Source organism: Plecotus auritus, assembly GCF_963455305.1.
Source record: "Plecotus auritus genome assembly, chromosome: 11".
Lineage (NCBI taxonomy): Eukaryota > Metazoa > Chordata > Mammalia > Chiroptera > Vespertilionidae > Plecotus > Plecotus auritus.
The window spans coordinates 46437882-46452028 of NC_137777.1; the positions used below are offsets into that span (position 1 = coordinate 46437882).

The 14147-nt window shown below is 39.5% G+C and overlaps 1 protein-coding gene across 3 annotated transcripts in view; it reads right to left on the bottom strand.

The window, feature by feature from the left end:
• Positions 1–330: 330 nt before the first annotated feature.
• ZHX1 (zinc fingers and homeoboxes 1) overlaps positions 331–14147 on the bottom strand; it is a 28943-nt gene continuing 15126 nt past the window's right edge. For all 3 annotated transcript variants that reach the window (XM_080647270.1, XM_080647269.1, XM_080647268.1), the window contains 2 exons: positions 5875–8787; positions 331–2045 (listed from right to left, as the gene is read on the bottom strand). In XM_080647270.1, coding sequence (XP_080503396.1) covers positions 5878–8562 — 2685 coding nt within the window. In that variant the 5' untranslated portion in view covers positions 8563–8787 and the 3' untranslated portion in view covers positions 331–2045; positions 5875–5877. The remainder of the gene's footprint in view (positions 2046–5874; positions 8788–14147) is intronic.

Sequence of the window (14147 nt, forward strand, 5' to 3'; positions counted from 1 at the left end):
TCAGTTAATAAAATGGGGAGGGGAAATCACTGAAAACTACTAATCACAGCTAACATTTATTTTGGATACAACCAGGAGGGGATTCTTTTGCTCTGTCAAATAAATAAATTTAAAATCTAGCAAACATAATTCTTTGGTCACTCAAAGAATTAAGGGCCAAGTCTACAAGAGACAGGAGGGAACATTTCAATAGTTTTAACAGCTATACAAAGTTACATATTGTAAGGGAAATAGAAGTATATTCAATGGCTTTATACTTGTCTAATACTTGGCACTTCAAATTTTGAAAATATGAAAATTATTACCAAGCAAAACTCAGACCACATTAGCAAGGTTTAAAAAATGGAGCAATTTAATTATTATAATACAGAGAGCTTTAAGAAGTTTTTAAATGTGTAAAAGAAAGAACAGTTTAGTGCATTAAATTGTTACAGTCTTTACATTGCTTCTTTTAAAAAAGTTAACAGTAGTATGAAAAAGCCACCCACAAAGCCAGCTGTCTGAGCGAAGAAATCAGCTAAACGGCAGCATTTTGGAATTACTAATAAAGCTATAGTTAAAAAATGAAAAGTTTATAAAAATGAAAGCAGCATGCATATTCAAGGCTTTTTCATAACATTTTCATTAGCTGACAAACATTTAGGTAAAAACATGAGATTAATATTTATTATCCATTAAATTAGATTAAACTGGCCAAGCCCACTACATCTGGTCATTCAGAAAAAACAAACAAAAACCCCAACATTTTAAAACACAAAGCTAACTGAGCCCTGCCAGAGTGGCTTAGTTGGTTGAGCACTGTCCTGTGCACCGAAAGGTTGCTGGTTCCAATCTCGGTCAGGGCACATGCCCTACAGAAGGCAACCAATCTCCCTCTCTCTCTCTCTCTCTCTCTCTCTCTCTCTCTCTCTCTCTCTCTCTCAGCATGTCCTCAGGTGAGGAATAAAAGTAAATGAAAATAAATAAAATAAAATACAAAGCTAGTTGAACATTTCTTCTATGAAGAAAGCACATTTTGAAAAATGGTCCCCTAGTCACAAAAGAAAGGGTCCTTCTCAACATGAATGAACAGCACCGGTTTTTACAAGGTTTATAAGTTAGTAGGAACTTTCAGTCTCCTGAAAAGCTGACTTTTAATTCATTATGATCAGTTAAGAATTTTTTCTCTATTCACTGAAGTTATTACACAAAGTTGAATTTCACTGAAAGATAATTCTTGAAAATTCTGATCTGACACCTGTACTAGCATTTGATTTCCATACGATTGGCATAGCATTTATTTCAGAGGTTCACCCCATCCAAATTCTTATGCCAGTTTCTTTTCCTTTTTCAGTGTTGATTATCTTCAGTTTAATAAAAATCCAATTCCGCTTCGAATGAAAACAAGTAACAGAAGCATTACGAGTAGTTAATAGTGGTATCCAGGAAAGATCTAATCATTAAGGGCCAATAATACCACAAAATCTTATTGTGCCAACATGTGTCAAAAGGCTGTATTTCCACTTACACTGAAAATGTATAAGCCCATGCATAACTTTTAATCTTCATGCAGGGCCTGATAAATGACAGAAATAGGTCAGGTTTTTCTTTTTCCTGTTTCCAACAATTTTTACTCTGGGAACTGTTTGGTCACTCAAAGTATAAGCTTAATAACGTATCAGAGAATACAGACAATAAGGTCCATCTCACCAGATATACAGTATTACACTAGACAAAATATGAGGACAAGCTCTAGTGGTCATTAAACCCCCTCTGAAAGTCCAAGAATCAGAATGTCTCCATCTTATCAGAATAAAAATGTATTAAAATTTGAATTTTTACAAGTTGTTTTTTAATGTGTTCTATTTACATTGCAGAACTTCCACCAGCTGCAGTAGTTTAACTTTGGCACAACATTAAGTTCCATTTCTTTTGAGTACTGGATCCTATTTTTTGAGAATGTGTATGCTCCCAAAGGGTTTCAGTGTCATTCAAGATTGGGCCCATTCACAGTAAATCAGACAGCTTGAGCTGAAGAATTGATTCTCCTCCAACGTTTTAGGCAGCTATAAAAAACAACAAAAAAAAAAAACAACACACACACACAATAAAAAACTAAAAATTTAAAGGAAACCATACTTTAATGTTTACCTCTTTTAGAAACAGAAATTATAGAAATTAGCCATGAAAACACATCCTCTGTAGTCATTCAGTAATACTGAGATCACTTCCAAATATATAATGCACTAGATTTTGTGTGCAATTCCTATGTATGTGTTCTGCATATACTAGACTTGCTTTAAAGACATTTTCACCTATATGTAATAATTTTTACCTATATTGCATATACCTATATGAAATAATTTATTTAAAGTTATTAGTAAGAAGTATATATTTCATTGTCAGTGTCTGTAATAAATAAACTATGAAATCTAAACTCTTGTATCTTTTTCTTTTTTCTGAACTCTTGTATTTTTTTTCTATTTATATACATCAAGTCCTCAAATAACTTTGATTGGTTCAACACCATTTTGTTATAACATGATGAGATGCTGCAGGAACGTAATTTTTGCTTATATCCATCAGCCTGTGGTAAAATTGGTTTCCTTATACGTCACTTCGCTTAAAGTCACAGACCTATTGACAACATTAAGTGAGGACTTACTGTACAAGGCCGGACTGTGCAAAAGACACACATGTATAGTAATTCTCCTTATCAATGGTTTCACTTTCTGTGGCATCAGTTACTTGTGGTCCACCACAGTCCAGAAATATTAAATGGAAAATTCCAGAAATAAACAATTCATAAGTTTTAAATTGCATGCTGTTCTGAGCAGCATGATGAAATCTCACATCATCTCCCTCCATCCTGCCCAGGACGTGAATTATCCCTCTGTTCAGCAGATCTATACTGTATATACTACCTGCCCATTTGACACTTAGTAGTCCTCTGGGTTATCTGATCAGTTATCAGAGAGAGAGAGAAAGAAAGAGGGTGGGGGAGAGAGAGAGAGACCACATTCACATAACTTTTATTACAGTACTAGAGGCCCGGTGCATGAATTCGTGCACCAGTGAGGTCCCTCGGCCTGGCTTGCAGGATTGGGCTGAAACCGGCTCTCTGACATCCTCTGAGGGGTCCCAGATTGCGAGAGGATGCAGGCCAGGCCGAGAGACCCCATCGGTGCATGATCGGGATTGAGGAGGGACCACGGGAGAGCTCCAGGGCATGTCCAGCCCATCTCGCTCAGTCCCGATCAGCCAGACCCCAGCAGCAAGCTATCTTACCAGTCAGAGTGTCTGCCCCCTGGTGGTCAGTGCACGTCATAGCGAGCAGTTGAGCAGCCTTAGCATATCATTAGCATATTACACTTTGGTTGAACACTTAGCATATTAGGCTTTTATTATATAGGATATTATAATTGTTCTATTTTATTAGTTATTGTTAATCTCTTACTGTACCTAATTTATAAATTGGACTTTATCATAGGTACATACATACAGAAAAAAACATAGTTTATAAGGGGCTTGGTACTATCTGTGAGGGTCTTAGAACATATCCCGGAAGGATAAGGGGGTACTACTGTATCTCACTTTTTGCAATAACTATTTTGGAAAGATTTGGTTACTTTTTTTTTGGTAAGTTGCACTATATTTAAATGAAAAAGTAACTATTGAGAGGAAACTGACAGTGAATCCTTTTGTAGGATAAAAACTTAATTTGTTAAAACAATAACTTGTTAATTAATGTCTTTATAATTTCAGACTTTTGCATATATATTTTTAAAAATATATTTTTATTAATTTCAAAGGAGAGGAAGAGGGAGAGAGAGATAGAAACATCAACGATGAAAAGGAATCATTGACTGGCTGCCTCCTGCATGCTCCCCACCGGACGTTGATCCCGCAACCCAGGCATGTGCCCCTGACCGGAATCGAACCTGGGACCCTTCAGTCCACAGGTCGATGCTCTATCCACTAAGCCAAACTGGCCAGGGCTAGACCTTTGCATATTTTAAGAGCAAGGCAAGTTTGCATATGTACCACCAAAAGTACACGTATAACATATATGACACAATTTTTGAAAACTGTGGCTTTGTGTGAAATATTTTATCATAGCACCTATTAAAGTATTAATATAATAATCATCCACACAAACTTAAAGTAAGATCAAACTAAAGTATATAAAAAGTTCACATTAGTTTTAGAAGACTGCAATTCCCCAAAAAATCACTGCAGAGGTTACTACAACAACAATTCATTGCAGCAAACATTTTGTTGTTTTAATCTTGGCTGAGTGCACATTCTTGTGTCTAGCAATAAAAAAAGAAAAGCCTTTAAAAATATTTTATGCATCTGGGTCAGAAGATTGCCTGTCCTGAAGAGTTCTGACATTAGGAAATGGAGGACTGCCTCAGGATCAAGCTGTACAAAGCTATTTAACTTATAACCTACAATGCAGTTTGTTCTATAACCTGAATGAGATTTATTCAAAAGTAGGTGCATTTTTAGTTTCATCTTTTTCTCTGCCTGAAAAAAAATGTTAATGAAAACTTGGAAAAGGATTGCTAAACAGTAAGAATAGTGTCTGGGACATATTAAGCTCTCTATAAGCAATTATTATAACAAAGTAAATAAAACCATGAAGGAAGACGTGGGGGGATGAAGGAGATGCTGTGCAGAAAAAGAGAGGGTAAAAGTAGAGGCTGGGATAGGGATGCAAAAAGCTAGGGAAATACATAAATATGCTCATGTGATCATAAGAGTCTATGCCTTGTTTCCACCCTTACAGTCTGACAACAATGCAGTAATTTCAGATAATAAGATGCTTTTGGACTACTGATAGACATATACAAACATTTCATGAAAACTGCATTGTTTTTTGAAAAGTACAGTTTTATCCTGGAACACTCAAAAACTGAGAGTAAAGAATAGAACAATGCTACTGAATTTCAAAAGTATTAAGAATTGAAGTCCTAACTCCAAACCAGATATCTGATTTGCAACTACAGTGACGTTTTAATTAATCCAACCTATAAAAGAATGAAGATTTAAGGAATATGCCAAACCTTTACATTTAAAGCATATTTACTTGTACTTTTATGACTACAGGGAGATATTTTTAACTAAATACAGCATTTTTGCTGGTAGCAGGTTTGTTTTATGTCAAAGAATGAAAAGACGTTTTAGGCAATTGAGTTAATTTAATATCAAATTTGTTGTTTGCCTTTTGATCTCTAAAACAGAAATAATTTATAGTACAGTTTTTAAAAACAGATGCCACCCAAGTAAACATGGAACTTATATATGGCCTAAAATAGACCTTTGGCTTTTAATAGAAAAAATATTGAGTTATTTTTAATGCATAAAGCATTTTAAACTTTAGTTAAAAATCTAATAGTTTGGGGGGTAATACAATGAAAGAAAAAAGATACCATTTTCACCTAGTTTCCTGAAACTGAGCAATCCTCAGCCCTGTGGCAAGTCTTTCCTGCAGCGTACTTTCCCCCTTCTTTTTAGTTTTCATTTTTTAATTTCCTTAAATAGGCAAAAAATGAAGCTTTAGTGAAGGAGGGTTACAAAAACTACATTTTAGTTATCTTTAGTATTTGTGTATTCCCTCATACCCACCAGTCTCCCTTCTTAGAAAATGGGTGACTTTCCCTTAAAACAAAGTAAAAAACACTAAACTCTACATATTCAACAGAACAATCATAATAATCAGACTATACATGCTAATCATATATTTCTAGTACCTAGTAACTAGTACCTAGTTCTCTTATTAGGTAAAAGAAAAACTATTTAAGAAAACTATCAAAAGTGGAGATGACAGATACCAGGTGGCTGTTCTAAATGTGTGTGGTTGATGAATATATGCTTGGATTAAAAACTTACATTTCAGTCATCTGATTTAGAAAGCTTCCGCTTCACATGTTGTGGGGGTTCCCAGGTGTCACTATCATCTGTTTCTTCTTCATCCTCTTCCTGATCATCAATAACTTCATCTTCCTCCTCATTTTCCTCGAATAACTCTACACCTAACTCTGATCTTCTCTGTCTTTCGGCAAACCACTCTCTGACCTGCTCATAGCCCATGTGTGATTTGTTAACAAGTTCGTCAAGGTCTTGCTCATTAAGAAATTTGTGCTTCAGGTAATAATCCTTAAGTATTGCAGTTCCAGTTTTAAACTTTATGAGTGACACCCCCCTGTCCCAGTTGTTCATTCTCTTGCCTCCTCTAGGCCGCCCGCGCGGCCTTCCTCTTCCCCTTCCTTTGGGTCTTCCCCTCCCTCCTCTCCTAAGGGAAGACAGACCATTCATACCACTCGAATTGGAGCTTTGATAGTAGTAGTACCATTTTAAGTTTCTATTTTTCCAAGCATAACGGGTGTCCCCAAACCAACTAATTATGTCTTGTCTAGCAAGCCCGCATTCTTTGGCCAACTTGTCATACTCTTCTGGTGACGGCCACTGGGTTCGGACAAATGCGCTTTTGAGCATGTACAATTGCTCAGGTGTTTTTTTACTTATCTTGCCTGCACTCCCTGCCTTAGGTGCACCAGATTCATCTCCAGGAGAAGTTTCTCCCACTTCTTCTTTGGAACTACCTGCATTAGTTTCATCTATTTCCATTTTCTCTTCCTTTAAAGCTTTTGATTTCTTCTTCTCTGTAAACCAAGCATCAATTTCTCTCCTGGTCAGTTTGGTTTGCGCTCTTAACCTATTTAATTCTTCATCTGTCAGTACGGAGTTGTTGAGAAAACTGGCCTGAAGGGCCTGGAGCTGTTCTGCTGTCTTCTCTTTAAACTTTTGGGGAGTAAAGTCGGGGAAAGGATTCCAGGATTGTTTATGCTGTGAAGTAACAGCAGTAGGGGATTCCGTGGTTTCATCACTGGAGTCTATAATAATGGGAGTGGAGGAATCATTGTTGAGATGTAAGCACTGATTACTCTTTGAATTTCTCTGATTGTACCTCGTATCGCTAAACCATTTTTTAATCTCTCCTTTTGTCAAGCCTGTGATTTTCATAAGTCTGCTAATTTCTAAGTCATGAGGAAACTGATTTTTAAGGTAGCTGACTTTTAATTCTGCCAGTTGCTCTTTAGTCTTTTTTGCCCGAATGCCAAATGAATCGGGGTTTGCCAGTGTGGTTTCATGTTTGACAGGCTGAGAAGTTGGGACTGCTGCTACTGCTGCTGCTGCTGTTGCTGCTGCTGCTGCTGTTGCTGCTGCTGCTGCTGCTGTGGCTACTGCTGCTGGTTTTGTTTCTGCAGGAGGCTGAACAGCAGGGGCCTGACTTTTCTGTACACTGCTTTGATTTGGCACCCCTGCCACTGTCAAGGCTATCGGTGCTGTTACCGGCAAGGTGTTTGTTCCAGCTACTTGTGTAAGAACCAGGCCTGGCTGACCAACTATTTGGCATGTCTGTAAAATGGATGGTAAGCCATTACTCCCTGTGGAAATGTGAGTCGGAATAACAGTTATGGTCTGAGGTACAGTGTGTACTGTTCCGTTGAATTGCTTTCTTCTTGCCTCCTCTACTTCCTCAGGAGTCCAGCTCACACCATGTTTTAGACGTTGGGCTGAAAACCATATCTTGATCTGTTCCTCTGTATATTTTGCTTGAGCGGAAAGAACAGTAATTTCTGACATGGTTGGATAAGGGAATTTTTTGTAGGTGTTAAGCAAAAGGGGGTTGTTATCCAATGCAACATTGTAGGTAGGAATGCTACTAACAGGAATTAAGACTTTGGGAATCAAATTGGAATTCTGCTGAGCTGACACAGCGGTTATCACCTGTGCTAGTCCAGGAAGAACTGCTGCTGGGGTCACTACCGTGCTGGCAGCATTTGGGTGTATTCTGTTGACAATGGAAGTACTGGTATTAGAGTCAGAAGCTGAAGAACTAGGATTTTCCACACTTTCTTCATGGTCTGGTTTGATCTCCTTCTCTTTCTCTTCAGGAACATCCTCAACTGAGTTATGATGAACTGTAATACGCTTGTTCTCCACTTTATTTTTCATCATTTTCATGATGGGAGTTTTACTGATAGGAATTCCTGAAGAAGAAACTTCTGTAGATTCAGCCAGCTCTGAGTTCTCCTCTTTAACAAAACTACCATCAAAAGTCAGATCGTTTATAGTTTGTTCAAAGATTGTCTGATTATTTCGTTTCACCATTGTCAACCTAAAATTCTCTTCTCCTGGGTGGTACTTCAGATTATGCTCTGAAAGTGCATCATACCTTTTGGTGAGAAAATTACATTCGACACAAACATAGGAGGAATTTAGCACTATGTTGGGATGTTCTGAATCCACATGAAAAGTAAACATATTTAGGTCTGGAGTTTGAAAAGAACAATATTTACATTCATAACCACCTTCAACTTTTTTATTTTGCTGATTGTCAGAATCCACAGATTCATGAACTTCTTCCTCACTTGAGATGCTCTCTGCTCTGCTGTTTTCTACAGGTGTGAGTACAGGAGGCCCCTCACCCAAATCTGATATCAACTCGAGGTCTGGAACCTGTTCACTGGCAAGGACCATACAGGGTGTTGTTGATTTTCGCCTGCTTGCCATTCTGATGTTATGGGGGAAATCTCAGTGGTGATTAAAAAGCATTGAGGCTTAAAACTATTCAGTATTCTTCATTTGAAAACAATGGCTTTTGGTTCTTCAGGTCCGTTTTTATGCTCAACAAGTCTCATTAGCAGCTTTTTCATGGTTCAATCAAGTAAAGAATTTATTGTTGGCAGATAAAATACTGTTGAACTGCTGGAATTTTTGAAGCACAACTCCAATCACCTACATTAAAATAAATTTAAAAATGTTTTTAAATGAGTGATTATGATCTTTTAAACAAATAACAGTTATATTTCACTTATATGAAGTTGTTGAATGGCTTAGTTATAAAGATCTGAAATAAGATCAAAACCAGGAAAAAAAGTCCTCTAAGAATTAAAATAGATGTCTCCAAACCAACTCACTGAAGGTCATGCACTATATTCATGGGTCAGCCCAAAGACTTATTTGGATTTTTCAGCTAGCTATATATTGGAAGGGATGTTGGGGAACAAGTTTGCTTTGCCAAGAGTATTACCGATGTGAAATGATAATCAGTTAACAAGGGAGAAATTTAAAACTATAAAAAGCAGTCACAGATACTCAGAGACTATGGCCATTAAGTGTATAAGAAAATCAATCCATCAGTTATGCCTGCTCCTACTGGTCTATCTCATCATCCAAAAGCATGCCCAAGTACGGTAAAGAAGCAAAGATACAATATGTATGATCAAAGTTTTAGAAACATTATTCTTAATCGTTTTCCACAGTGCTACCAGAATTTATAAAAATCATCTAATCATATCAGTCTTCTGACTTAAAATTTATGAAAGAATAAAGTCCAAACTCCTGAAGCCACACAGAGTTCCCTTCACAAGCTGGCCCAACTTCAACCTCCTGACTCTTATTTCCATACTAGAGGCCCGGTACACGAAATTCGTGCACGGGGGTGTGTGTCCCTCAGCCCAGCCTGCACCCTCTCCAATCTGGGACCCCTCAAGGGATGTCCGACTGCCCGTTTAAGCCCAATCCCACAATCCAGTACTGCTGGCTCCCAACTGCTCACCTGCCTGCCTTCCTGATAGCCCCTAACCGCTTCTGCCTGCCAGCCTGATCACCCCCTAACCACTCCCCTGCCAGCCTGATTGATGCCTAACTGCTCCCCTGCCAGCCTGTTTTCCCCTAACTGCACTCCCCTGCAGGCCTGGTGCCCCCCAACTGCTCTCCCCTGCAGGCCTGGTGCCCCCCAACTGCTCTCCCCTGCAGGCCTGGGTCCCCCCCAACTGCCCTTCCCTGCAGGCCCAGTCACCCCCAACTTCCCTCCTCTGCCAGCCTGGTCACCCATAACTGCCCTCCCTTGCAGGATTAATCGCCCCCAACTGCCCTCCCCTGCTGGTCATCTTGTGGTGGCCATCTTGTGTCCACATGGGGGCAGGATCTTTGACCACATGCAGGCAGCCATCTTGTGTGTTGGAGTGATGGTCAATCTGCATATTACTCTTTTATTAGATAGGATAGAGGTCTAGTGCACAGGTGGGGGCCAGCTGGTTTGCCCTGAAGGGTGTCCCGGATCAGGGTGGGGGTTCCCTTGGGGCGTGAGGTGGCCTGGGCGAGGGGCCTGTGGTGGTTTGCAGGCCGGCCACGCCCCCTGGCAACCCAAGCGGAGGCCCTGGTATCTAGGGTTTATTTATCTTCTACAATTGAAACTTTGTAGCCTGGAGCAGAGCCAAGCCTTCTGCTTGCTCCGTGGAGGCAGCCATTTGTTGGGATTTATGTATCTTCTATAATTGAAACTTTGTAGCCTTAAGCGGAGGCCTGGGCCGGCCAGGGTGTGTGGAAAGCTTGGCTTCCTCCATTGCCGGGGGCAACCCTAGCCTCCTGCTCTTTCCAGCTCCATGGCTGCCGCCATTTCTGTTTGGATTTATGTATCTTCTATCATTGAAACTCTGTAGCCTTGAGTGGAGGCCTAGGCCTACAATGGCAGGCGGAAAGCTTGGCTTCCTCCACTGCCAGGGAAACCCAAGCCTCCCTTCTGCTCTCTGTGGCCGTAGCCATCTTGGTTGGGTTTATTTGCATATTCGCTCCTGATTGGCTGGTGTGCGTGGCTAGTGTGCGTGGCTGGTGGGTGTAGCAGAGTGATGGTTAATTTGCATATTACTCTTTTATTAGATAGTATGCTTTAAGCCCTGCAGAAATTATTGCTGTGCCAGGGACCCTCCATGTAGGCTGACCCTTATAGAGTCATGAGTACATGTTTGTGCACTTGGTGGGATGATCTCTCTGTTTGCCTTATAGTTCACCCTCCTCCCCGGTTTCTTTTCTAGTCTAGTATTGACCATGTTGTAGTAGAGAAATATTACATTTCTGTCCCACAACATAGTCCTCATTATAGATGTGTGTTTCATTATTCTTTTTTTATGTGATAGCTTTATCCTATATAATAAAAGGGTAATATGCAAATCGACCAAAAGGCGAAATGACCAGTCGTTATGACATGCACTGACCACCAAGGGGCAGAGGCTCAATGCAGGAGCTGCCCCCTGGTGGTCAGTGCACTCCCACAGGGGGAACACCGCTCAGCCAGAAGCCCTGAGCCAGGCTCACATCCCCCGAGTGTTCCCTGACTACAAGAGGGCGCAGGCCAGGCTGAGGGAACTCCCCACCCCTGCCACACAAGTGCACGAATGTCATGCACCAGGCCTCTAGTTGAGATATAACTAAGCCCCTGAAACTCTAGATCAAACCAATGAACTTTATATCTTTAACCTAAAGTTCTCCCAGCTGAGCTGTCTTGGCAATCTCATTCATTTCTGTATCTTCTTTGCATGGAAAATGACAGGAAGTGGGGACTCACTAAATGTTTTTTAACTGAACAAAAATGAATAGGAAAACAGTCCTACAAAACTCCACATGCCATGAGGGCATCACCAGAGAGAACAGTACCTGAAATTCATAAGAATGATCTTAAATCATCAAGAAAAAGTGCATTATATTCATACAAATACATTTAAATATTTCAAAATTTTGATGCTAAATTACTTAAAGTTGATGGGCTTCTGAAGTCTACAAGAAATAAAAAATGAATAAAATGAGTAAGGGGTCTTATTCTCTACCATAAATTGGAACTATTCATTTACTAGCATGATCCATGTCCAACTGAACTGAGGAGAAAAAGTTTACTTCAAAGATTATAAAGCAAAACCAGTTCTCTATGCAGAGATACACTGACTCAGGAAAGGGAGAAACGTTTTTAGGAAACAGAGCTGTCCAAAGAGAGAATGCCCTGCCTTTGAAGGTGGTAAGAACCTCCTCACTGAGCTTATTCAAATACATACTATAAAGCCTTTGATAGGTCTAAGCAACAGATGGAAAGTTGGACTAAATGCCCCTTGTTCCCTGAGTTCCACTTATTACAATTAGTAATAATTGTAGTCACAATAATCCAATTTTCTACTTGCAAAGGTGTCATTCTTTTTTTTTTTCTATAAAATTTCTTTGATTTCTAAGGGAATATAAAGAAATCTGAAATTGCAAACTATTTCTTAACTAAATGATATAAACTAAGCTAATGCCATCTTCCCTATTCAATTCAATAGGGACACCACTATTTTGTTCGTGTTAACAAAGTGGTTTGATTTTTTTTTTTTTTTTTTTTTTTTTTTGTCATTGAAAACAGGGAATTCCTGCTCTGGCTGATTTGGCTTAGTGGATAGAGCATCAGCCTGCGGAATGAAGGGTCCCAGGTTCGATTCTGGTCAAGGGCACATCCCCAGTGGAGGGTGTGCAGGAGGCAGCCGATCAGTGATTCTCTCTCATCATTGATGTTTCTATCTCTCTCTCCCTCTCCCTTCCTCTCTGAAATCAATAAAAATATATTAAAGAAATAAATAAAAACAGGGAATTCCTCAAATAGCTTCAAGGAAGTGGAGGAGTACAAATAAGCAGTACCTATGTTTGCCAGTGAAGGAGAACAGATTAAGGACAGGGGGGTAAGCAATTTTGTGACTGCTATTCTCCTAGAATCATAGGTTATATTAATTGGGGTCTACTAATACCAAAAAGTCAAAGATATACATAGGATAAGGGGTTAATATCCAAAATTTATAAAAAACACATACAATTCAACACCAATTCAATAAATTCACTCAACAACTATTTGTTGAGTATCAATCATGTGCCAGGCACTGTATTAGGCACTAGAGATACTGCAGTGACCCAGACAAATAGTCTCTGGTCTGCCAGGTACTAGCAGTTGAGCAAGGAAGAGTCAGTAAATAATTAGAGGCACTATCCCTCCATGGAGCACACCCATGACATTCCCTTCCACCTCTCCAATCCCTTCCCTACCCCCAGCAGGTATCCCCTAAACTCTAAGGGACCCCCATGAGACTTGCAACCAGGGGAGCAATGGGCAGTGGCAGCTCATCCTGGGTTAACCCCCTAAACCTGTCTCCAAGGCCCATTTTCCCCTTTTCTCTGACTTCCCAGGAGCCAAAGCAGCCCAGCTTAGGCTCTCGTTGCTCCTTCGTAGGCCCTTCCTTGTTTCACTGCCCTAAGTATGTTTCTGCTGTGGTTAGTAAGTTCTTGCTGGTTTTTCTGCCAAAAAACACACAATAATAGTAACTAGAATATTATCAATGCAACAAGAGAGGAAGTATCAGGAACTATATGAGCATATTGTAGGAGGTTTCTAGAAAAGACACAGAGAAGGATGCCCTGGAGAAAATAAGAATAGAAATATCTACTTCAGAGGCTGATCAAAATAAAATGCTTCACACACTCTGATACACAGTAGGTAACTAATTAATGCTATTTTCCAGTTCCTGAAAAGTTCTTTTGGGAGATGAAGAAATACTATTTATTTAGTACTATTCTCTTCCCCTTCCTCTCTCTCTCTCTCTCTCTCTCTCTCTCTCAAGGAACTTTATCAGCTGACAATCCACACAAACAGAATGAAAAAGCAGAGAAGGGGTAAAAATACAGAATAAGAAATTCTATGGTGTGGTTCCAATTCATCTCCTTTGTCATTAAAGTGCAGTAGGGCTGGGACAGGGAAATTGCCATACAGAAATCACTGTTAGCTGACAGACATCTTATCCTCTATTTGAAGGTTAACTGGAAACAGAATGAAAAATCAATTTGGGGAACCTTGCACTATTTACCTGTTAAAGGGGGTTAGAGTTCAGTTGCACAACTGAGTAGTGAAGTGGCTTTGCAATTAAAACACAATTAAAATGAAGTCTGCCAATAAAGGAAAAATTATATGCTAAATGCATCCAGCATTGTAAATATAATTATGTTTGAAAACTATTTTCAGTTAAACCTTTCAGTAGAGAAATATGTGAAAAAATAACTGATCAATCAAGCCCTAGCTGGTTTGGCTCAGTGTATAGAGTGTGGGCCTGGGTACTGAAGGGTCCTGAGTTCTATTCCAGCCAAGGGCACATGCCTGGGTTGTGGGCTCGATCCCCAGGAGGGGGCATGCAGGAGGCAGCCAATCGATTCTCTCTCATCACTGATGTTTCTATCTCTCTCTCCCTCTCACTTTCTCTCTGAAATCAATAAAAATATATTTTTAAAAATGATAATCAAAAGAGTAGTTA